The sequence below is a fragment of the Lissotriton helveticus genome, chromosome 7 (assembly GCF_964261635.1).
Source record: "Lissotriton helveticus chromosome 7, aLisHel1.1, whole genome shotgun sequence".
NCBI lineage: Eukaryota > Metazoa > Chordata > Amphibia > Caudata > Salamandridae > Lissotriton > Lissotriton helveticus.
Window position 1 is genome coordinate 1,158,474,292 of NC_136068.1, and position 24,068 is coordinate 1,158,498,359.

General features: G+C 48.5%; 1 protein-coding gene across 1 annotated transcript in view; it reads right to left on the bottom strand.

Annotated features, from left to right (window-relative positions):
* The window catches only part of ARSG (arylsulfatase G), a 902,795-nt gene that overhangs the window by 267,839 nt on the left and 610,888 nt on the right, over window positions 1-24,068 (bottom strand). Inside the window, exon 8 of the mRNA XM_078654296.1 lies at window positions 9,574-9,682. Within this exon, the coding sequence (XP_078510422.1) occupies window positions 9,574-9,682 (109 nt within the window). The remainder of the gene's footprint in view (window positions 1-9,573; window positions 9,683-24,068) is intronic.

A 24,068-nucleotide genomic window follows, 5' to 3' on the forward strand; every position in this document is an offset into this window, starting at 1 on the left:
TCTAAAAAGCATAGTGACAACTGATGCAAGTAACAAGGGTTTGGGTGCAGTCCTGTCACAAATTGATGTAAACGGCAAAGAGGTCACTGTTGCTTTTGCTTCTCGTTCTAGCACTACCACAGAGGAAAAATATTCTGTGATTGAGAGAGAAGCACTAGCCTGTGCTTGGGCTTTGAACTATTTCAGGCAATACATTTGGGGGTACAAAATCACCCTTAGAAGTGATCATAAGCCTTTGGTGAAAGTGCTTTCTACCAAGGGTCTTCAGGTTGCTTCTCCTCGCTTGTCCAGAATTTCAATGAAATTGTTAGAATACAACTACGAAGTTGAATACCTTCCGGGTGTGAGAAACAAGGTGGCGGACTGTCTAAGCCGTCTACCTCTTCCAATCAGAGATGACCAAATTCAGGACATTGACACCTTCTGTGTAGCTAATATCACGGAAGAAGTACCATGTATCTCAGGGGCAGAGTGGAGTGAACAGATGGGAAAAGATGTCATTCTGATTGAAGTGAAGGAGAAAATAAGAACAGGGTGGCCAGAAAAGAAAAAATTGTCTCCCCTTTTGCGTCCATTTTGGGAAGTAAGAGATGAGTTATCTGTAGAGGGGGATCTTATCTTGAGAAATGGAAGAGTAGTTCCACCCGAGAAGTTACGTAAAAAACTGTTGGATATTTGCCATGAGGGACATCTTGGCATTGGAAAAACCAAGAGCAGGGTCAGAAATTCTTACTGGTGGCCTGGGTATGACTTGGAAATCGAAAGGGGTGTCAGAGAGTGTACAGCTTGTGAAAACTCGGACAAGACAAAATACACGTTGAGACCACCCCTTCAACCGTTGTCATGTCCTGATATGCCTTGGACAAGATTGGGAATTGACATTTGTGGGCCTATTCATGAACATGGTGAGATGCTGTACCTAATAGTGTTAGTAGACCATTTCTCAAAGTGGCCAGAGGTGGAGGTGGTGAAGGAAGCTGATGCTAAAAGTGTTGTAGGATTTTTGAGGAAGCTATTCCTTAGAGAAGGCCTTCCCAATTGCATGGTGTCAGATAATGGTCCACAATTCAAGTCTAAAATTTTTAAAGAGTTCCTGAGAAACCAAGGAATAGAACATAAAACCACATCTGTGTATCACCCGGCAGGGAACGGAGCTGTAGAGAGGTTTAACCGGGTGATCAAAGGCATAATTCAATTGGCTAATCAGAATGACATGTCATGGAGGAAGCAACTTATGAAAAACCTTTGGTCATTCCGAGTTACGCCATGTGTGTCTACTGGTACTAGTCCTTTTGTGATTCTGAGAGGGAGGACCCCCATTACAAAAGATAATGTAGGATGGGTTACTCCTAAAAGAGTAATGTGGTCTCCAGAGGAGATAAAGGAGAATGTAAGAAAATGTCAAACCATAGAAAAAAAATACTATGACAAAAAACATTCATGTAAAGAGGTTAACATTAAAGCAGGAGACTATGTGAGAGTGAGGAATAACAAAAGTGTCATCAATGGGAAACACCACTACTCACAACCGTTGCAAGTTAAAGAAGTGTTTTGTAATTCCGCCCTTTTGAGTGATGGGAAAACTTGGCATTTTTCTGCTTTATCATTATGCAAAGAAAGGAAAGGAATGGTTGACTTTCAATCCATTTCTGATGAGGAAGGGGCTTCCGGTTCTCAAGACTATGAGTGGATTCTAGACCGAGAGGATGGGGAAGGTTCTCAACCGAGTGGTACCAATATTGTATCTCTGGGTATGAATGATGTACCTTCGGGTAGTGAGAATTATTCGGACGCTTCTCGGGTAGAAGACAGTGGTAGTAGTCTGAGTAAGGAGGCAAGTGAAGAATATAGGTACCAGACAAACAGTGAAGCAGATTCTGATTCCGATGACTCAATTTATGAAGATGTTATGGCGCAAGACACTAGTGGTCAGGATGAACCTTCTGTGAGCAGGTACGGAAGGGTGGTGAAACCACCAGCTAAATTACAAGATTACATTTGTGATTAGCAGTGGTCATTCCTCCCTTCCTCATGTTTCACCAGGACATTCTCTTTCTGACAAGTTGCTCTGGGAAGGGAGATGTGTTGTGTTTATTAATAAAGTTCTTTCCTCTAATGCATTGCTCTCGTGCCATGTCTCTGCACGAGCGACCTGCCGGTGCATTGTGACGTCAGTATGTCTAACTGACCACCGGCAGGTTGGCAGTTGATTGTCAGTCACTAGGTTATGGTGGCAGCGAACAGATGTGCCCTGGTCTCAGGTTATTATAATAAAGACCTTACACTTACCTTCTGTGTCAGTCGTCTTTACAGTCAGCAGTTGGAATGTTTCCTAGAAAGCAGAGTGCAGAATTGTGATGTATATGAATCCTCTTGAGCATCATCGTGCGTGCGTCTATGTAACACAAGGATGCTCTGTGATGTTTTAAGTGGTGTGCAGTGGAACGAGGCCTGCGAAGCAATCCAAACAACGGAGCTAAGCTGCCTGGACACTTCGCACGCATCGTTCCACTGCAGATCATGGGCCGCCATTTAACACGTCACCACAGAGCACCCGCGTGCCACACAGACGCACGTGGATGCTTGCGTGGATACATATACATCACAGTACTGCATTAAGTCATATCAGTACTGCGGCTTCCAGTAGTAAACACATTACCCCCAGGTAGGGTGACCAACCGTCCGTAAATTTCACGGACAGTCCGTCATTTCGGCCGTCTGTCCGTTGTCCGTGAAGGATCTTTTAACGGGCGCCATTTGTCCGTAATTTTAACCCGGCACCGGTTGCAACTCCCTGAAGCCGGCACAGCTTGCCCCCACCTCCCTTCTTGACTCCGATGCTGAGGCCGGGTGCAACACTCAGAGGCAGACAGCAGTACAAACGCTCAGATACCCGGCAGCACTGGAGGGGCACAGCGGGGTGGCAACCCTGACACCTTCAGCCTTTGATGAGCTGTTAAAGGTGCTTGAAGGTGACCGAGAGGGGTTGGGTGGAAGCTGCAGGAGCTGGGGCATCCTATTCTGATGCAAACAGCCCTGAATGCGGCATGTCTCCACAATTTAGAGGGGCTTGACACATTCCATTTCTCCCCAGGGCCCCAAACATCCTAGAACCGGCCCTGATTAAACCGAGGCAGCACGTGAGCGTAATTACTGTCACTAAATTGTAAGTAAACCTCTGTTCTTCAAACATGCAGTCTATAATGTAAGAAAAAAAAGAAAAGGTACAATCGCACCCACACTGATTAACAAAGTATCGAGGACTATCAGTTAAATCAGTTCTCTTCGAGTATCTCCTTTAAGTACTGTACATCAGTGTGTGGTGGGGGGGAGGGGGGTGGGCAAAACTAACATTTTGGAAAGAGAGCCTGTCTTATCGTTGTCTTGTCCATGAGGGGGTGAGGAGCCCTACCCCACCCTGGAAGAGACCAAGATGATACTAGAATACTGCATGCCCACCCTGATGGATCCTGTTCCCCCTCCTGTGATGGCTCCTGCCCCCCCACCCAGTGATGACTCCTGTCTCCCCATGTGGTGACTCCTGTCCTGTCCTCCCCTGTGGTGGATCCTGTCTCTGCCCTGGGTGGCTTCTGGCCCCCCATGTGGTGGCTCCTGCCCCCCCCCCGTCCCACCTGTGGTGGCTCCTGTCCCCCCCTGTGGTGGATCCTGTCTCCGCCCTCGGTGGCTTCTGTCCCAGTCCTGGAATGGCTCCTGCAGCGAGGGTGAAGTTCTATATGGGTCTCTTCTCAAAAAGGCTCAGCTCAAAATTAATATGAAAAGGTGGGCGAGTGAGCAAGTGAAGGGTGGATGGATGAGTGACTGGGTGGATGGATAGTAAGTAAATGTAAAAATGTAAATTGATACTTGTATAGCGCACTACTCACCCGCAAGGGTCTCAAGGCGCTTGTACGAATACCGCTGTGGAACCCATCCTGGTTTTCCCTGTGAGGTGTCCACTCCTTGGCACCCCCAAGGTGGAGGCCAGGCATCCTTAGCGTTGTGGGGGCCGTTGTGGAGATTAAGCAAGCTATTGCCCAGAGTTGCAGAGTGGGACTCCATGATTGGAATAGGTACCGAGGCGAGAATTATCAGGTCCGTGGAATTTTGAGCCCAAGACCCGCCGAGGCAGAGAACTGAACCCTGGTTCCGGGCTAGATCTCTGCATCAGGGTCTGCCGCTCTAACCATTGAGCCACACTTCTCCACTAAGTGAAAGGATGGCTGGATGGGTGAAAGGGTAAATGGCTGGATGGATGAGTGAATGAATGGATGGATGGGTAGAAGAGTGGGTGGATGAGTGTACAGATGGATAGGGTGAAAGGATGGATGGATAATGGATGGATGAGTGAAAGGATGAATGAAGGGATGGATGAGTGAAATGAAAGATGGAAGGATACATGATGGATAGGTTTGCAAATGGTTGAATATGTTTGGATATAGCTGGGCTTACTTAAATACCATTGCGCGACCTCTGATGTGTCTGTAAAACTTATCCAATTATCCTGAAGTTTTGTCCTGAATTTTGACCTCCTGTCCTGAATTTGTGTCCTGAATTTTGACTCTTTGTCCTGAATTTTTACACTCACCGTCCTGAATTTGCACCAATGCCAGTTGGTCACCCTACCCCCAGGTCCCTCCTGTCCTCGTCCCATTCCTAAACATAGTGGAGATCACTATCTCCGTGACAGAAAAAAAGAACAGTAGCATGCTGGGGTGCCTAACCCACTCCCTCCCGCTGGGAGTACATAAGCGGTACGAACCCAGCCTGTTCTTTTTTTTCTGTCTTCTGACAGAATGGGACGTGTTTGCTGCTTACCTGTGTGTTTCTTCCATGGATGTCTTGTCGGGCTGCTGGGCTGTCCTCGGCATACTGTTCCGCTTCTCCTGGCCTGCCGGGCTTGCTGGGAGTCGCGTTGATGGACGCCCGACCCTTTGCGGCTGGGGCGCCGCTCCTCAGGATTTCTTCCGGGTTACAGCGCGCCTCTTCCTAAGGCTTGGCCGGACTGGAAGACGCGCAGATGAGGCTGTTTTGGGGGCCGAGGGGCTAAGCTGGGCAGTGCTCCTGATCCCCCTACCTGGCTTGTTGGGGGTGCTGCTGGCCTTCTTTCCTCTCTGTCGCCCCTGCTGTTCGTGGTGTCAGTGCAGGGGCGGGCCTTGCTGAGGATCGGTGTTGGACTGGTGGCTGCAGTCCTCTTTCCCGCTCAGCGCTGGTGTCCTGGAGGGCGCCTGGGCTGGCTCTTGGGGGCAGGGTGCTTGTGGTGAGTCCATCCTGCCCCTGTGGTGTGTACCACATAGCGGTTCCGCTTTTCTTCCCATTTGCCTCGCACTTACATGTTCCTCTGGCTTTGTGTTTTGTGCTTGGCCTGGATGGGTCTGGCTGTGCGCAGTGGGGCTGCTTCAGTGGTCTTGGCTGGGAGACCTGCTCGGCCACTTCGGTGGTTTTTCTCGCCTTGTTTGCTGCTGGGACTCTCAATTTCCTTATGGGTTTGTTGGGTTGTTGCTGGTGCTCTGGGGCCTGGTGTCCCCTGGTCTCTCCATTTGCTGGTTGATTCCTGTTCGGGCCTTTTTTTCATGCTGGCTTGTTGCGCTCCCTGTCCTTGCGTGCTGAGTTGGGGCTTTGTGTGGCTTTTTGCGGCTTTTTGCGCTGTGTCTCTTCCTTGCTTCCCAGTGCTGCGAAGAGCTTCCTCTGCAGGTTTTGGATTCCCAGGCCTCCATGTCTTTCTGCTTGCTCAGCGCTTGTTTCTGGTTGGCGTCTTGGCGAGGGGGTTGGGGGACGGTCTATGTCTGGTGGTTTTGGACCGTCACCCTGGTGCGTAGCGCGTTGCAGGTTTCTTCTTCCCTGTGCTGTGCTCTTCTGCTGTGCTGGCTTGCAGCCTTGGCTCCCTGTTTTCCACTGCTTTGCGTGTGCCGGGGCTGGCGGGTCCTGTGGGCTTCCGCTCATTCCCCCGTGCCCGCGTCTGCTCTCGTGGGCTTTTCCTTTTTTGTCGGGGTTCAGCCTGGTTCGTTCCTCTGGCCTCTGGGCTTCCTGCTCTGCATGCTTCTGTTCCGCCTGGACGGGCCGGGTCAGTGATTGGTGGGGTGTCCACCTTGGTTGCCTGTTTCCCGGCTTCTTCCACCTCCTGTCCACCCTGTTGGTTCCTGCCTGTTCTTGTGGGCTTGGGCCTGGTGCGTACCTGTCTGGGTGCCTGCCTGGGGCTCCTGGTGCTGGGCGCTCCTTGCGTCCTTCCGGGGGTGTTGGCTTGGCCCGTGCTCGGGGGTGCCCTGTTTCTTCCTGTCCCCGGTGCATGGCCGGTGCTCTGGGCTTCGCTGTGTGGGTTTTCCGGGCCTGTGGCCTTTTTCTCCCTGCTGGCGCCTGGTGGTGCCTGGGTGTGATGGCTGGGCCCGCCGGTCCCCTTGCGTTTGCTCCGCTCATCTCCTCCAGCGGGCCCTCCGGCCCGGGCTGGTGGGCTCCTTCCCCCAGCGGGTTCCCTGTGAGTGGGGTTCGTGCTGGTTGTGGGTCTTGGAGGTGGGCGTGCAGCCCCCCGTTCTGCCCCATCTATGGGTGCGGCTCATCTGCTCTTGGGCTTGGCTCCTGCTTGGGTTTGGCTGGGTCGCTTCTTGCGTCCTGTGTCGGGGTCCTTTCTGCTTCCGGACTCCCTGTTTCTTGGGTTCCGTTGTTTTTTCCTAGGGAGGGGAGCTGTTCTGCCCTCCCTCTGTCCTGGTGGGCCTTGGTTGGCTGATGGTCCTGGGCTGTCCTGATGGGGCCCCTGGTGGGCTTCATGGCTATGGATGCAGCTTGCCACTTGCCTGGTGCTGCGTTGTGTTGCACTTGGTTGGCTGGTGGGGTTTGGTTTCCTGTTGTGGTTTCCTTTTCCCCTCTTGTGGCTCTTTTTGTGGCTTGGTGCGCTTTAGGGTCCTTTACCTTTCGCTGCCGCTCCCTTTGCCGCCTGTGGTGGCTGGGTGTTGTGGGTCTTCCTTGGCTTCTGCCTAGTTGGCTCCTTGGTTTCTTGGGTGCGCTGCATCTGTGCCCCTGCCTGTCTCAGGGTTTGGGCTGGTCTGTGCCCTTCTTTCCTGCTTTGTGGGTGCCGTTCCCGGTATCCTCCTCCGCGTGCCTTCTCTTGGTCTTGGCTGGTGGGTTTGTTGGTGGGGTTGCCGGTTGTTGTCTGGTGTCACCCCAGGTGTGTGGGACGCATTGCTGCTTCCCCGCCCCCCTTTTTTCGGCCTTGCCTGGGCTTTAATGCTGTGGCGTTCCCCTTGTGGGCCTGTCCTTGGGGTTGTGCTTTTCCCCCTACTGTGCGGACTGTTTTCGGCCTGTGGTGTCTCTGGCCGTTGCTCTTGCTGACTCTACTGGGTTTGTTCTTTCCCTTTTGGGTCTCTTCCCGCGCCCCCAGGGGGTTGTGCACCTTTTGGTCTCTCCTGGCTCCTCTCCTTGGTTTGGGGTTGCCTGGGGTGTTCTGGGGTTCTATGGGGCCTCATTCTCTGCCTCTGTTGGGTTGTGTTCCCTTGCGGTCCCTGTTTTTGGCCTCCCTTTGCAGGGTGCTTTTGGGCCTCTTTTGTGGCCTCTTGGTGACCATTGGTTCTGGCCCTGTTCGTCTGGGTATTGGCTTGGGCCTGTGTCCTTTAATTTCCGCTCCTATACGCCTGGCTGGTGAGCTGGGCCCTTTGTGTTGGTTGATGGGTGTGGCTTGCCGGTCTCCCTATCTGTCTTCCTGCTGCTTCTCCTATCTTGATGGCGTGGCAGTGGCGGGCTTTGGTGCCGTTCCCTGGGCCCCTTCTTGACTGGGGGTTTTTGGGGTTGGGTTGGTTGGCCCTTTGCCTCTCCTTTCGGGTTCAGCCGGCACCATGTTGGGGTCCTCCTGCGTGGCTGGCCTGTCGGTTGTCCGGTTGGCTTCTTGAGTCTTTCTGGGCGGCCTGCGTTGTTGGGCTCTTGGCCTCCTTGTTGGTCCTTCCTGTTTTGCCCTTCTTGGGGTTCGCCTTAGGTGGTTCCTTGATGTTCTCCTGGCCTGTGGGTCGGCTCTTGGTTGCTGGTGGTTCCTCCTTCCCGTTTCTGGGGTTGGTTTCCCGTGTTCCGTGTTCAGCCCTTGGTTTTTCTCTCTTGGCTGTGCCCTGGCCGGATGAGGATTCTGCTTTGGGTGGCGCTTTTTGCTCTCCCTGGCCTCGGACCTGGCTGCTGGCTGGTTCCTGTGCCCCGGGTTTTCTTCTCCCGGTGTGGCGGCCTTAGCGGCGGCCATCCAGTGTCTCTGCTGGGCTTGGCTGGTTGTCTTCCCTGCCTTTGGCCTGGGCCTTCTGTGGAGTTTCTGTGCCTTTGGTTCCCTATTGCCTCGGTTGTCGGCTGTTGGTGGAGGTGGGGGGGGGCTTGCCTGGATTCCTTGGCTCCTTTCCTCCTGGTTGTTGCTCTGGGTCGGTGCCTGTTTTCTTGTCTGGTTCCTCCCTCTTCCGTCTTGGTGGCTCTGCTGGTGGCTTCCCCTGGTGTGTTGAGGTTGGTCCTGTGGTTGGTCGCGTTAGTTGTTCTCTTGCTTTGGTGTGCCTCTTCGGTCTCATCTTCCTTCCCCTCGCCTTTTGGTGTGGTTGTTTGTAGGTTGCTCCGGCTATGGGTCGCTTTCTTCCCTGCTTTGGGGGGGTTCACTCTCTGTCTTGCCCCTGCTGGATTCCTTCCTGGGCCCGGGCGGTGTCCTCCTGTGCGGCCTGCTCTCGCGCACTCACGGGCGTTGGGCCGGGTTAGCCTGTTTTGTCCCTGTTGGGGCGGCTGCTTGGCGGTGCCTGGGGCTGTGGGTTTCTCCCTTGATGGTTTTTCTCCCTGGTCTTTTGCCCTTCCTGGCTGGGTTACTCCATTGGGGTGCTTCCTATTCTCTGGAGCTCCCTTCCCCTGGTTGTTCGGGGGGGGTTCTTTCTGCCCCACTGGGTGTTCCCTTGGGGCTTGGCTCTGGGTGCTGTGCCTTCTTCGGCCTTGCCTTGGGGGTTCTTGTGCCCGTTAACAGTCCTTTCTGGGTCATCCCCCGCTTGTTTTGGGGTCACAGCTCTTTAGGCTTGGTTGGGGCCATGGCTTGTTGTGCTCCTGCCTGCGTTTTCTTGTGGGCTCCCTTTTTCTTCGGTTGGGTGCCGTTTTGTTTCTCGGTCTGATGCTCCTGGTGTTGGTGGGTGTCCAGAAGGCCTGGTAGTTTGCTTTGGTATTCTCCACTATGTTTAGGAATGGGACGAGGACAGGAGGGACCTGGGGGTAATGTCCTATTACTTACCAGTAATCTTCATAACTCCTGGTCCTCGTCCCATTCCTAACACCCCTCCCTCCCTGGCAGCCGGCCTTCCGGTTGTTGGCTTGGTATTTTCAGGCTGCATGCTGGGTTGGTACCGCTTATGTACTCCCAACGGGAGGGAGTGGGTTAGGTATCCTAGCATGCTCCTGTTCTTTTTTTCTGTTGCGAAGATAGGGATCTCCACTATGTTTAGGAATGGGACGATGACAACGGGAAAAGGAGTAATGAAGATTACTGGTAAGTAATAGGACATTACTGGTATGTTATGGTTAATATGTAACTCTAACCGTAGATGAAAACATCTCAAGCATGCAAAGGAATGACTGTGATGATGCACTTACCTCAATAACGCAGAGCTCGTGACATTAGCTGGGATTCCGTCAGGCCAGTAAGCAACAGCAGGGACTCGGTGGCCACCTTCCCAAGTCGTTCTCTTCGCAGGGCTGCCACCTACACAGGCAGACAGTGAAACTATTACTCTACAACCCAAACATACGTATGCACCATGCTATTTATTTAGTAAGAGCAAACATGTGACCTAGCACTTAGGTGTGTACTTCCCTTGGTGAGGTGGCGCCAACACTTATTTATGCACATATTGACCAAGTCTGAACTTGCGTGGACGAGTCAGAAAAAATGTAGGAGCTCAAAGTAGCCCACTGGCAGATTATAGTTCAATCATTCCATCCATCACTTTTGATGCTCTCAAAATATTTCAATGCATTAGAGTTCACTAGAAGAACTATGTGCTCAGGGAACATAATGCTACAGTACGTACCCGTATTTTCCATTACTTTAAATCAATGGTATCCTTTACCAATCAATCATTCGTAAAGCGCACTACATACCCCGAGGGTCTCATGGTGCTGGTGGAGAGGAGCGGTGCTACTGATGGAACAGCCAGGTCTTGAGTATCCTCCTGAAGGTCAGAAGGTCTTGGGTCAGTTGTAGGCTCAGTGGGAGGGTGTTCCATGTCTGGGCGTCGAGGTGGGAGAAGGATCTCCCACCGGTGGTTGTTTTTCGGATGTGCGGGACGGTGGCGAGTGAGAGGTTTGCGGAGAGTAGCAGTCGGTTGTGGATGTAGAAGGAGAGCTGTCTGTTGAGGTAGGCTGGTACGGTCTTGTGGAGTGGCTTATGTGCGTGGGTGAGGAGCTTGAAGGATATCCTCTTGTTGATGGGGAGCCAGTGCAGATTTCTCAGGTGGGGGGTGATGTGGCCGTGGTGTGGTACGTCGAGGATCAGTCATGCCGAGGCGTTTTGGATGCGTTATAGTCGTTTGAAGAGCTTGGTCGGGGCTCCAGCATAGAGGGCGTTTCCGTAGTCGAGTCTGCTGCTGACGAGGGCCTGGGTGACTGTCTTTCTTGCATCTGTCAGGATCCATCTGTAGATCTTGCAGAGCATGCGTAGGGTGTTGAAGCAGGAGGAGGAGACGGCGTTAACTTGCTTGGTCATTGAGAGTGTTGAGTCGAGGATGATTCCCAGGTTGCATGCGTGGTCGGTGGGTGTCGGGCTGCCCCCAGTGCCGTCGGCCACCAGGAGTCGTCCCACGCTGAAGAGTTGGAGCTGAGGATGAGGACCTCCATCTTGTCCGAGTTCAGTTTCAGACGGCTGGTCTTCATCCAGTCGGCGACGGCCTTCATTCCTTCGTGGAGGTTGGCTTTGGCGGTGATGGGGTCCTTGGTGAGGGAGAGGATCAGCTGAGTGTCGTCGGCATAGGAGATTATGTTGAGGTCGTGCTGTTGGGCTACGTGTGCGAGCGGGGCCATGTAAATGTTGAACAGTGTCGGGCTAAGGGAGGATCCCTGGGGTACGCTGCAGATGATCTCAGAGGCTTTGGAACGGAATGGGGGAGGCAGACGCTCTGGGTTCTGTCGGAGAGGAAGGAGGTGGTTCAATCCAGAGCCTTGTCTTGGATCCCTGCGGCGTGGAGGCGTGCGCGTAGTGTGCGGTGGCAGATGGTGTCAAAGGCGGCAGAGAGGTCTAGGAGGATGAGTGCTGCAGTATCGCCGTTGTCCAGCAGGGTCCTGTTGTCATCGGTGGCGGCGATGAGGGCAGTCTCAGTGCTGTGGTTGCTGCGGAACCCTGACTGGGAAGGGTCCAGGATTCTATTTTCTTCTAGGTATTGGATTAGCTGTCTGTTGATGGTTTTCTCGATGACCTTGGCCGGGAAAGGGAACAGAGAGATGGGCCGGAAGTTCTTGAGGTCTCTTGGGCCTGCCTTAGGTTTTTTGAGTAGGGCGTTGATCTTGACGTGTTTCCAGATCTCTGGAAAGGTCACGGTCTCGAGGGAGAGATTGATGACGTAGCGCAGGTGGGGTGCGATGGAGCTGCTTGCTCTGTTGAAGACGTGGCGCGGGAATGGGTCTGACGGAGAGCTGGAGTGGATTGTGCGCATGGTCTTGATGGTGTCATCGATGCTCACACTGGCCCAGGCTAGCAGGGGGTCGTGGTCGATGGTGTGCGGAGGGACAATTGTGTTACTGTCTGTTGGGGCTGTCTGGGTGTTGAAGCTGTCGTGGATGTCTGCTATCTTGCGGTGGAAGAAGGTGGCGAGGGAGTCGCACAAGCCATGCGATGGCGGGATGTCGTTGGTGTTGGAGCTGGGGTTGGAGAGTTCCTTCACGATGTTGAAGAGCTCCTTGCTATTGTATGCGTTGTTGTTGAGGCAGTCTTTGAAGGAGGTCCTCTTAGCCGCCCTGATGAGGTGGTGGTGGTTGGGGATGGCTTCCTTGTGTGCTGCGTGGCTGTCCGGAGTTTGTTCACTGTGCCATTTCTTCTCTAGTTTCCGGCAGGTTATTACTTTATGAAGGTGTATGGTCAAACTTGATTTCTGTCTTTTTTTTTTTTATCTAATTTTGACCACAATATTTTACTATAATCCTCCTTCTGTACAATATCAAAATAGATCAAGCGATGTAGGACAACGCTAATTAAAAAGAGGGTGGGTACATATCCAGGAGTATACGTTTTGTGGGCATGGTGCCCCCAGTAACCCCAACATAAGGAGGAGGTTTACAGTGGGAGAGGTTTTTATATCTCCAGAAATTGTTTGAAAATACACTGTCATCACCAGTTATCTACCTTCAGGGTTGGGTGGGTTAAGGTTTTGAATCTTGTGTTCCTTATTCTATTTTCTTTTATTTACTGTTTTTGTCATGCTGATAATTGTTATCTATGCTCAAGTGCCTTGCCTCGCTCCACAAGTGATGATTTTCGCAGTGATTTTCGCAGCAATTTTTGCGGTGATACTCTTACACATACAGGCGATACTGCAGGTGATATTACAATGAAAGGTATGCTCTAAGTACATGATGTATCTTCTTACATTAGTGCTATGTTCTTTCAATCAAGCGCACTGTTGTACAGTATTATCTTTATATATATACAGGGTAGGGTAAGGGTTTTGGATCTTGTGTTCCTTATTCTATTTTCTTTTATTTACTGTTTTGGTCATGCTGATAATTGTTTTCTATGCTCAAGTGCCTTGTCTCGCTCCACAAGTGATGATTTTCACAGCAATTTCCGCTATGATAACCGCACACATATAGGCGATACTACAGGTGATATTACATTGAAAGGTATGCTCTACGCACATGACGTATCTTCTTACCTATGTTCTTTCACTCAAGCGCACTGTTGTACAGTATTATCTTTATATATATACAGGGCACCTCGATGAATGGTAAGCACCATGTAGACGACACGTTTTTCTACTCAAGTACCAGTTATTCTCACTCAAGCGCCATGCCCGCTGTGATAACCTTGTGCACAAAGGGAACAACCCATTGTATGGTATGCTCTACATTCTTCTCTGAAGTCAAGTGTTTTGGCGTGACAACCCTGTATATACATGTGGTAACTCTTTTCGTATGGTATGCTTCAGAGACACGACAAATACATATGGCTAACCAATTCAACGCACTTACGTCCACTAACTTCATTACAAATACAAAATGGAGTCACAACCTCCTCTCATATAGTGAGTAGACCGCACAAAATTTACTCCAAAGTTAGAGAATCACTTACAATATATATAAAGCACTTATGATGCACTTATGATGTCGCAGGTGTTTTAGCCCATAATAACCTCAAAATATTCTCACTGAATGTAAGCTAAACCACCTTACCAAAAGGAGAAAGATCCTTCATTATCTTCATAAACAGAAGGGTGACGTTTTCCTACTGCAGGAAATGAAGATCGACTCCAAACATTTAAATTCACTTAGAAATGGGTTTTATAGTGATGTTTCTGGCTCTAATGCAATATGTAAGATAAACGGTGTTCTGACATTGGTAGCTTAAAAATCGAACATAGATATGGTGACAAGCACATCTGACACTAAAGGGAGGTGGGTCACAACAACATTGACAAAGGATAATACAGAATTTTACATTACTAATATTTATGCCCCCAACAGGGATGAATTGAACTTCTGGGAAGACCTAAGCAATCCCAGATACTGCAATACACATATTAGCGGGTGACTTTAACCTACCCATAGACCCGACATTAGACAGGGATTCACCTTGTCCTTTTAATACCAACAACTCTCACAAAGCCTTTGTAAATCTTTGCACACGCTTCAATCTGATGGAAACCTGGAGGCTACAAAATCCCACAGGGAGGGAATATACCTTCTACTCATCCCCACATAGTTCCTATTCACGCATTGATTACCTATTTATTTCAGACAAGGTCATAGCCAGGATCGAACACACTTCAATTGAACCAAGGGTGATCTCAGACCACTCACGTATTAGCCTGTCTATATCTGACCCAAAGCCTTTTAAAAAACAACCTGTCTGGAGACTCAATAATGAAGTCTTAGAAAAAGAATCTCATAGACAAACCATTGAAGACGCAATACAGAACTACCTCATAGCTAATAAAATAGGAGACACGTCGGACCTCACAAGATGGGAGGTATTGAAGAGTACCATCAGAGGAGAGATCATTAAAATTAGAACTGCCATGAATAGAGACTCCAATAACTATCTTGAAAAGTTAGAAAAAGAGATTGCTATGCTAGAAAAGAAACATGAAATATGCAGAGATACCTTAATCTTGAATAAAATAGTGCATTAGAAGTACAAGTAGAATAAAATAGTCAGTGATAAAGCAGGAATATGGATAAAAAACAAAAAAGCATTAAGCTCTGTGAATCCAATAAGGCAGGGAAGAGCTTAGCATCATACTAAAGTTTAAAATGCAGAAGAACACAATTAAAAGTCTAATAGACTCAAAAGGTTTGGCCCACTCTGACCATGACAAAATTGCAGACATTTTTAAGGATTTCTATATAGTAAGAACCAGGATCTAGACAATACAAAAACACAGGAATACCTCAATAAATGTACTCTACCTGCCATCTCCGAACAAGAAAAAACTGAAATTAACAGCCCAATTACTGCTGCAGAAATCAAAGACTCGATAAAGGACTTATGTCCTAAATCGATAATTTTGCTGAAGTATCTGGTTACAAGTTGAATAAAGACAAGACGGAGGTAAAACTCCCCAACAACCTTGGAGGGAAAGAAATTATCAGTGACTCAGGTCTCTTATGGCAACCAATGCTTTAAATACCTAGGTTTGGATTTCACAAGAGATCTGATCACCACCCTCCAGACCAATGAAATTGCTCTCTTCAAAAAAAGCTCTTCACTGTTAGATGGCTGGTCACCTACATTTTTATCCTTATGGGGAAGAGTTGAGACTTTAAAAGTGATGATTACTCCTTGTCAACTATCTAGCTAGCATGCTACCAATGACGTTTTCAAATGACTTCTTGAGTAGGATTAATAAACTTTTTAACACGTTCCTTTGGTAAGGTAAGAGACCCAGAATATCTATGAAAAAACTTCAATAACCCAAAGAAAAAGGCAGTCTGGGCCTTCCGAACTTTAGGAACTATCAAACTGTGTATCTGTGTAAACAGGGATCTAATTGGCTACTCCCTCAGGCTGACTACACAAAGTCTGGATGGACATAGAAAGATCAATCATCAACGATATGCCCTTGCCTGCTCTCCTCACCATTGATTTATCCTCCTTACCCCAATCAAAGTATATCTTGCTCAATACTAAAAGAGCCCTTCTATGGCTGGAACACTTATCCACATTAAAAATTAACAAATCCAACTTGTCCTCTCTCTGGCACAACCCGAACCTGAAGGTTGATGGCGTGATGCTCCATTGGGAACACTGGTCTTAAAGCGGCATAAATCTAATCAAAGACCTTTTATGGGGACCCTCCTGTTACCTTTTTCCGTGCTACAGTCCTGGCACGGACTAAACTCGATAGATTTTTATAAATTCCTCAAGATAAAATCTCTCCGCACTCTATTAAACCTTCCGACCCGTCAATACTCTCAAAGATGCTACAGCTACTAAAGTCAGGATACACCGTCTCTAAAATATATAAAATCCTATCTCCTAGGCCTCGCAAGTCTCACATGAAATGTGAAGAAAAATGGGAATCCGAAGCGAACTCTAGCAATATCCCATTCGATTGGGAGAAGATACATATCACACCCTTCTCAAATAAAATCTCTCCAAGATTATCGCAAACCAAACTAATGTTAACAAATAGGACATACTGGACCCCTGAGAGGATCTTTAAACTCAATCTTAGTGAGAACCCCACATGTCCATAACCTTGCACACATGCTCTTCCATTGCCCTATCCTACAAACATATTGGGATAAGATGTACGAACGTATAGGAAACACTTTCAATACAGCCCCCCCAAGGGAAGTTTCCTATATCCTACTAGGTGCTTTGGACCCTAAGATCACAGATGTGAATGATCAATACTTGTTAGATCTTATGCTCACATTAGCCTATAAAGTTGTGCTGAATAAGTGGAAAAACTCCAAAAAAGACTCATTTAGAATGTGGCAAGAGTGGTTATCCTTCCTTAGAGGAGCAGAAAACGTTGCACTCCACGCCTCTCCTTGGCGTAAATCACACAGGAAGTTGTGGAAGTCCCTTGACGCCTTCTCCTTTTCATATGACCCATTGCGAAAAGAGACTCAATCCCCACAATGTAATACTTATAAAATGCTACATTTGTGGTGTTACTCCTATGCTGTATTGTATTTTCGACCATTACATCTATGACATTTGTATTTGCTTGATACATTTGTACTGTATAGTATTTTTATTACTAGCCGTATGATAACTATGCTTGGCTGTCCACCTGTATGTCACTGCATTCACTGTGGAAAGGCACTTGAGTAACTTGTTGTTGTTTTCTATTACTTTGTATTTCTTATGATTTGTCAGTACTCTCTATTTCGTTTCTGGTTATCATCCCACCATTATGTTTACCATCACTATTGTGTTTACCATTATTTATTTGTTTATTTCTTGAACATTTTATAAAGATGATTTGAACACAAAAAGAAAATACACTGTAACATTATTGTGTGAAAAATCTTAATTTAAAAGCACTTAAACACGGACTACAATTCAAAGACAACTTTACAGTGGCAATGTTGATATTTTACCCAAAGATTTAAATAAGCACTGGCAAAGTAAAAATGGCCAACGTTGGCCGCCAGCCTTCTGGCAATTCTTGTTTTGTTACAGTTTTGCAAACCTTTATTGCTTGTAAATATGCCGGGCCAGCCCTCAGCAATAACAAAAAAGAAAATAATAATTTGTTACAGGAAAAAATGTTTTGGGTCTCAAGAAAACACACCATACCATGGTACTCCCTGGCATTGTAGAGAGCTTCTTAACAAGTCAATCAGTTTGGATCCCATGGACCTCAAGAACTACCGGCACATCTCCCTCCTCTTCTTTGCTGCCAAAGTCACAGAGAAGACTATCACGGCTCAAATAACAAAATATATCGAAGAAAACTCCATCCTCAACCCCACCCAATCCAGATTCTGCAGCAACCACAGCACGGAGACCACCCTACTTGCCACCACAGATGACATCCACACCCTACTCGACCGAGGACACACCGCAGCCCTGAGCCTACTTGACCTCTCTGTAGCGTTCAACACTGTCTCCCACCGCACAGTCACCACCAGACTCCACGACGAAGGCATACAGAGAACCGCCCTCGACTGGCTCCACTCCCTCCTCACTGACAGAACCCAAAGATTCAGACTGCCACCCTTCCTCTACGAACCCATGGAAATCAACTGCAGAGTACCTCAAGGATTGTCACTCTGGCCCACGCTCTTCAACATCTACATGGTCCCCCTCGCCAGCTTCGTCAGACAGCACGGACTCAGCATAGTATCCTAAGCTGATGACACCCAGCTCATCCTCTCCCTCACCAAGGACCCCATCATCGTCAGACTCAATTTCCAGGAAGGAATGAAGGCTGTCGCATAATGGATGAACAGCAGCTGCCTGAAGCTCAACTCGGAGAAGACAGAGGTCCTTGTCCTCAGACCCTCCCCCTCTGCATGGGATAACACCTGCTGGCCCACCACCCTCGGCAGCCCTCCCACCCCCACGGACCACGCCCAAAACCTCTGCATCATATTCAACTCCTCCCTCTCCATGACCGACAGGTCAACGCAGTCGCCTCCACCTGCTACAACACCCTCAGCATCCTCCACAAGACCTTCAAAAGGACCCCCCCGAATCAAGGAAGACCATCACCCACAACCAGCTGAATGGACTACAGAAACGCCCTCTACGCCGGAATCAACAAATCTCTGCTACGCAAACTCCAGACCATACAGAACACCGCAGCAAGACTCGTCCTCGGCATCTCTCGACACGAACACTTCACCCAACACCTACGAGACCTCCACTGGCACCCCATTGAGACGGGAGTAACCTTCAAGAAACTCACCCACACCTACAAAGGCCTCCACGACATCGGACCTCAATATCTCAATGACAGAATCTCCTGCCACGTACCCAAGAGGAACCTCCGATCCACCGACCTCACACTCGTTGAACCCCCGCACAATCATAGAACAAGAACAGGGGGAAGAACCTTCACCTACATCGCAGCCAAGGCCTGGAACGAGCTGCTGACCAACATTAGATGCTCCTTCTCCCAGCACATCTTCAGGAAGACCCTCAAGACCTGGCTCTTAAACTGACCGGAGATGCTCCCTTCCCTCCCCCAGCACCTTGAGATCCTCGCAGGTGAGCAGCACGCTTAAAACTCCCTGATTGATTGATTTATTGATTGATTGATTGATTGACTGCAAGACTTTTGGAAAGAGAAGGAAAAAAAAAGAAAAAAGGTAGAAAAGAAAAGAAAAGAAAGGAAAGGAGGAAGGAAAGAAATAACAATAAAAAGAAAAATGGGAAAAAAGGAGGATAACTTAATTCGGAACAGTTTGAAATGGACACAATTCTTGAATGCTGTGGAATAGCAGCAGTCAGAAAAGCAAAACACCCCAAAATGAATTTACGACAGCACTGGCAGGAGATGGGAGCTGATAAAAATCAAAAGTGCATAAATGCATCCTGCAATATCATTAGGTGCTAAACAAAAGGACAACACTAAAGTAATGATAACATTTAAAAGAAAACACTTGCACTGAATGGAACTAGCTTGTGTGTTGATGTGATCCATGTGAGACAGCAAAATGCAGTCACTCAAAGTGAAGTTAACCAGTGACTTAAGTGAGCTATCCCACTGTCCCAGGCTAAATGATGTAGTGGGTGGAAGCAACATGTAAATGGCACACCAACAGACCAATGGATGAAGAGAGATGGCTGAAAGCCACTATATCTAAGTACACTATACATACAACTTTAGAAAAATTAAAAAATCTTGGGTAACGGTACACCTAAAAATGTAAATGCTGATTTCTTCAATCTTGACTACAGGGAGCAAAGCAAGCCAAACAAACGCCCACTGCATAGGAAATAATATGCAATTAGATGGCATACTAAGGTAGGCAGTCTAACAACAAAACCCACAAAGTCTCAGCAGTGAAACCCATTAGCTTTATCAAAGCTTTTTTGTGAAACATAGCTTTTGCTGATGCACATGAATCTGTGGTGGCCATTTTTGAATTACAAAATACCTCTAAAGATGGCGTCCATAGAGTCCATCTTTGAATGCATTTGTAACATTGAATAAACTCATTTAAAGATGGCTGTAATGGATGCATGCATTCATGGCAGACATCTTTGAAGGTGTTTATAACATTTGCACAAACCCATTCAAAGACAGCCAGTGTGGGTGCTTGTACGCCACAGCAGCCATCTTTGAAAGCATTTGTAATATTTCAACAAACTCATTCAATGATAGCCGCTGCGGATGCACATAATCGAGGATGGGAATCTTTCTATGCATTTGTAACGTTTGAACAAACCTATTAAAAAACGGTTGCCCACTGTCCCCTCTCCTTTTTGTATTGGCTATTGAGCCACCAGCGGCTAAGGCCAGGACAGGACACCACTATCATGGCCTGCAGGTCAACAATCAGTTACACCACATTGCACTTTATGCAGACGACCATCTCATGTTCCTGGCGAATTCGGGAGAAGTGCTCCATGGAGCGAAGGATCTACTTCATGACCTTGGCAGAGTGGCAGGGCTCAGGGTAAACTGGACAAAGTTCTACATATTCCCGACTGAGGGTGATAAAAATGGCCTGCACTAGACTTTCGGTGTGAACTGAGAATATAGATGTCTCCCATACTTAGGGACACAAATATACCATGCACACAGGGATCTGCTGGAAGGTAATATAGGTAGGGCAATAAGGGGTACGAAAGGCAACTGTGACTTTTGCGGGACACTTCCTCTGTCAGTGGCTGAGATGGTTGCCTTACTCAAAATGGTGACCCTGACAAGATTGTTATACTACTTTTGGACTTGCCGAGCTGGATACCGGCAAGATATTTCAGACAACTTAAGACCATGATCACGGGATTCCTAAGGGGCACTGGTAGCAGGAGGGTAGCAATGGGTGTTCTAATGAGGCCAAGGTCAGAGGGCGGGTTGGCAGTTCCTGATTTTGAGACCTATTATTTGGCGGCTCAGTTACAGTGGCTCACGCAGGCGGTAGCGGCCCGATTTCGAGGGGAGTGGGATGTACGAGATAGAGTTCCATCACTACAAATATTGTCCCAAATCGTCCTGAGGTTGCCTTTTCGAACAAATATTCTTCATGGGGACCTCAACATAGTGAGGTAATGTTGGAATAGGAGTCTGAAACGGGCTTGTATTGCAATTCTGTACGCGCCTGACATCCCTCTGTCCATGTGTGAAGCACTGCTGCATGAGGGTAACTGGAGTGGGCTGGCACATTGGAATGAAAAGGGCCTGACCACTATAGAGGATTGTTTGACAACAGTAATTTGCTTCTCTTCAAAGACTTGCAGGACTGTAATGACTTGAGTAGGGGGTACTTTAGATTGCACAATGCACTCACTGCAGCTATCCGTAAACACTGGAAGGAGGGACTGATTGAACCACAGATATCAATGGGGAGTCAATACTTAGTGCCGGCGGCAGGAACTTCTAAGGCGGTCACATGTCTCCATAGACAAATGACGTGGGAAATGTTGGTGCCCCTAAATTTGCTGTGACTCAAGGGGGAGGCAGATGTGGGGAATGAGATTCCGCAAACGACCTGGGCTGAGTTAGTGGAATGCACATGGTAGAGTTCCACGAATGCCTGAATCCAATTAATGTACTTTTACATATTATACAGAGCCTACCTCACCCCAGCAAAGCGCAATAAATACTTTAATATCCATACGGCAGCAGGCCCACGGTGCAAAAGGAAGTTGCAGATTTTTACCACATGTTTTGGGGTTGTATGCAGTTAGATACATATTGGGTTAAAGTGGTTGCTTTACTGATCGAAATCACTGACAGGGAGCTTGAGCCTACCATTGGGTTATTTACCTTACATTGGTTTCCCCACATGGCTAAAAATAAGGTCACAAGTACATTTTTAGATTTGGGCCTCCTATTGGCTAATCGGGAAATGACCACGCATTGGAAAGCGCAGAGGGGCCCTAATATAGGTAGATGAAAGAAGGAATTAATTAAGTGGGCGGAGTGTGATGGACTAGTTCGGCAACAGCTAGCAAGAAGAACAGGCAGTGAGAGGGCCCTGGATGCGGCAAGACCGTTGGAGTCAATAGTAGTGCTCCTAAAGAATCCTGAGGATGCTGGCAACGACGCTCTCCTGACTGCAACACCTGAAGCAATAGATTAGTTAGTTTACTCCCATGCTCAGGACGCTATGGTGACCCGGAATAGTCTAAGTAGTGCGTCCCACCATCACTGCAGCTTTGATCATGACATATGATTTTCGATGCATTTGTGCACCTTTACTGACAACAGATCCAAACTCAACTCACATGTTTATTGTTTGTGACATTGCTGGTGGGAGGGTTGGGAGGGGCTAGTGGGGGGGGGGGGTAGAATTGAATTAGGATAAGTAGTAATATGGCAATGAGCATTAACTGATTTTAGCATACTGTAGATTTTCGTAGGGGGAGAGGCTAATTCTAATGTGGTTTAGTTATACTGCATGTGCCGCCATAGTGATGTTATTATCCATCTCATGTTCTGGATCCTGCTGTGCGGTTATTGTAAAGATGTGTCAACCTATTTGAAAGTAGCAATACAATATGTTTAAAAATCCGCTTTGGGAGGGCAAATAAACCAATCAAAACATTGTGAGATTTTTATGCTCCTAGGCGGGACAAACACAAGAATAAAGAGGAAAGCCATCAAATCAAGAGGAGGCAGCCTAGATAGACAATAAGCCATCCAATCTTCGACAAAGGGCTGGGCCAATACCCACTCTATGTTTATTGTTGGCAACTAGTCTGGTCAACAGACCAATACCTGTAACCAGTACAGTCAGGGAAATCAGAATGGAGACATTCAATACCTTAACTTACTGCATTTTCCAAAATCATTCACCGCGAAAGCAATTCTTTGGCACTGACTAAGATGTTTATTTTTACCCAGCCCAGCTTTTATTAGTCTTGGAAGGACAAAAGGATCAGTGAACCATGAGGATGCAAACTGTGATCACACGGTTAAATAAGGGCTTCTGTAATGAATACATTAGTATAAGCCGCAACACTGGCAAGCCACTTTGAATGAAGAAAGTTGAATACTTCAACAAGGGTGATTCGAGTTCTAGATACTGAGATAAAAATGTGTTTTTAAACAGTTTCTAATACTTCAGTTTAGGAGTTTCAGGCACGGATTTAAACGCTGATATAGCAGAAGACGTCTTCCAACGTCAAATGAGAGAAAAAACTCCATGTCCACCCTCAAACCAAGAGCTTTCTTCTGTATTTTAGACATGCAGGAGGTGATCATGAGGCCTGTTCTACCTCAAGGACAGACACAATTGGCTTAGGGAGTACATAAACAGAGGGGAGCTCTGCCATACCTTAAATAATTTCAACAAGCATTTGCAATGCAATAGGTCTCGCAGCATTAAAGTTTTAGTTATTGGCATTGTGTATGACAATGCGTTGCATACATTCTTTAGCATACTTTGAATTGGTGAGCAGTTTGAGTGTGTGCAAGAGTGCTGTTGCTCACAGCTGGCACGGGCTCACAGCTGTCATTATTCACAAAGCTCTGATGATGCATCTCATGCACGGGCTCACAGCTGTTATTATTCACACAGCTCTGATGATGCACCTTCGGCACGGGCTCACAGCTGTCATTATTCACACAGCTCTGATGATGCACCTCAGGCACGGACTGGAGGTTGATGGTATTTGGGAAAGACTCTGTAAAAGTATTTCCACTGGGGGGTGTGTGGCCTAGCCAGCCGACATAGCGGCCGCACTGTAGGCAAGCTCCGCTGAGCCCGTCATTGAAATCCTTGATTTATCCTGCCTCGATGTCCTAAACTACTGTGGGAATGCTGCAATGAGGGGCTGAGAGCCGCGAGTACCAAACGGCGGTGACATTATACAGCGCCGGGTGTCATCCAGCCCGTTGTGTGGAGGTGCGTGGCCGGCGGGCCTCATGGGTGAATCCGAGGTGGCACGGTGTGAGCCGAGCCGGCTGCGAGAATGACCGGAGCTGGGCGCTGCCCTGCCAGGCTTGGCGGACTTTTAGCCCTGGCTGCTGGCCCCTATCTGCTGAAATGTGGTGGTGAACGCGATGCTGGAGTGCCGACTTTGGAGGGGGTGGGCATGCCTGGTGAGGTTTCAGAGACCCATTCCCCCCCCCAAGCAATTCCACTGGACAAGGTCGGCCTTGAGCCCGGGCGGCCCGCTGCCTTTGGGGGTCTCTCGGTAGCCATAATCGGGGAGTGCTAGTGGATCCCAAGTATTACACCCTGCCCCCGCTTCGGTGGGCTGTTCAGGCCACGTGCGGGGGGAGAGAGCAGCAGTGTTGGACTGCGATACATCTTCAGTGCAGCTGTGGGTGCTCGGCCGGCCTCCGCACTAGGGGGGCTTTGGACTCTTGTCCCTTGGAGGTAACATCGAGCCCGGCGTGTAATTCCTGCTTGATGAGGTGTGGCAGTGAGTGCTATACTGGAGGTCATTATGGAGGGGAGAGGTAGCCTGGTGACCTTGCGGTGCGCCCTCCCCTCGCTCTGGCCTTGGATTGCCTCTCGCATCTCTCTCCCCTACCTGTTTTGGCACATAATCAGCGGTCAGATCGGACCACGGACGCAGTGAGCTGCTTTGTGTGCTGCGCAGGGGTCTCCCTGGCCTTGTGTCACAGAGCAGAGCTATCCCTGTTGAGTCAGTGGTCCTCTTCCCCTTTCGGGAGCTCCTCTCCCTCCTGCACGGATTCTGGGGTCAGGTCAGGCCGCATTTGAAGTGAGTAGGCAGTCACTCCTACGACAGCCTGTGGGGCCCGACTGGGGGGCACAGTTGGCGGACCTGGGACATGTTC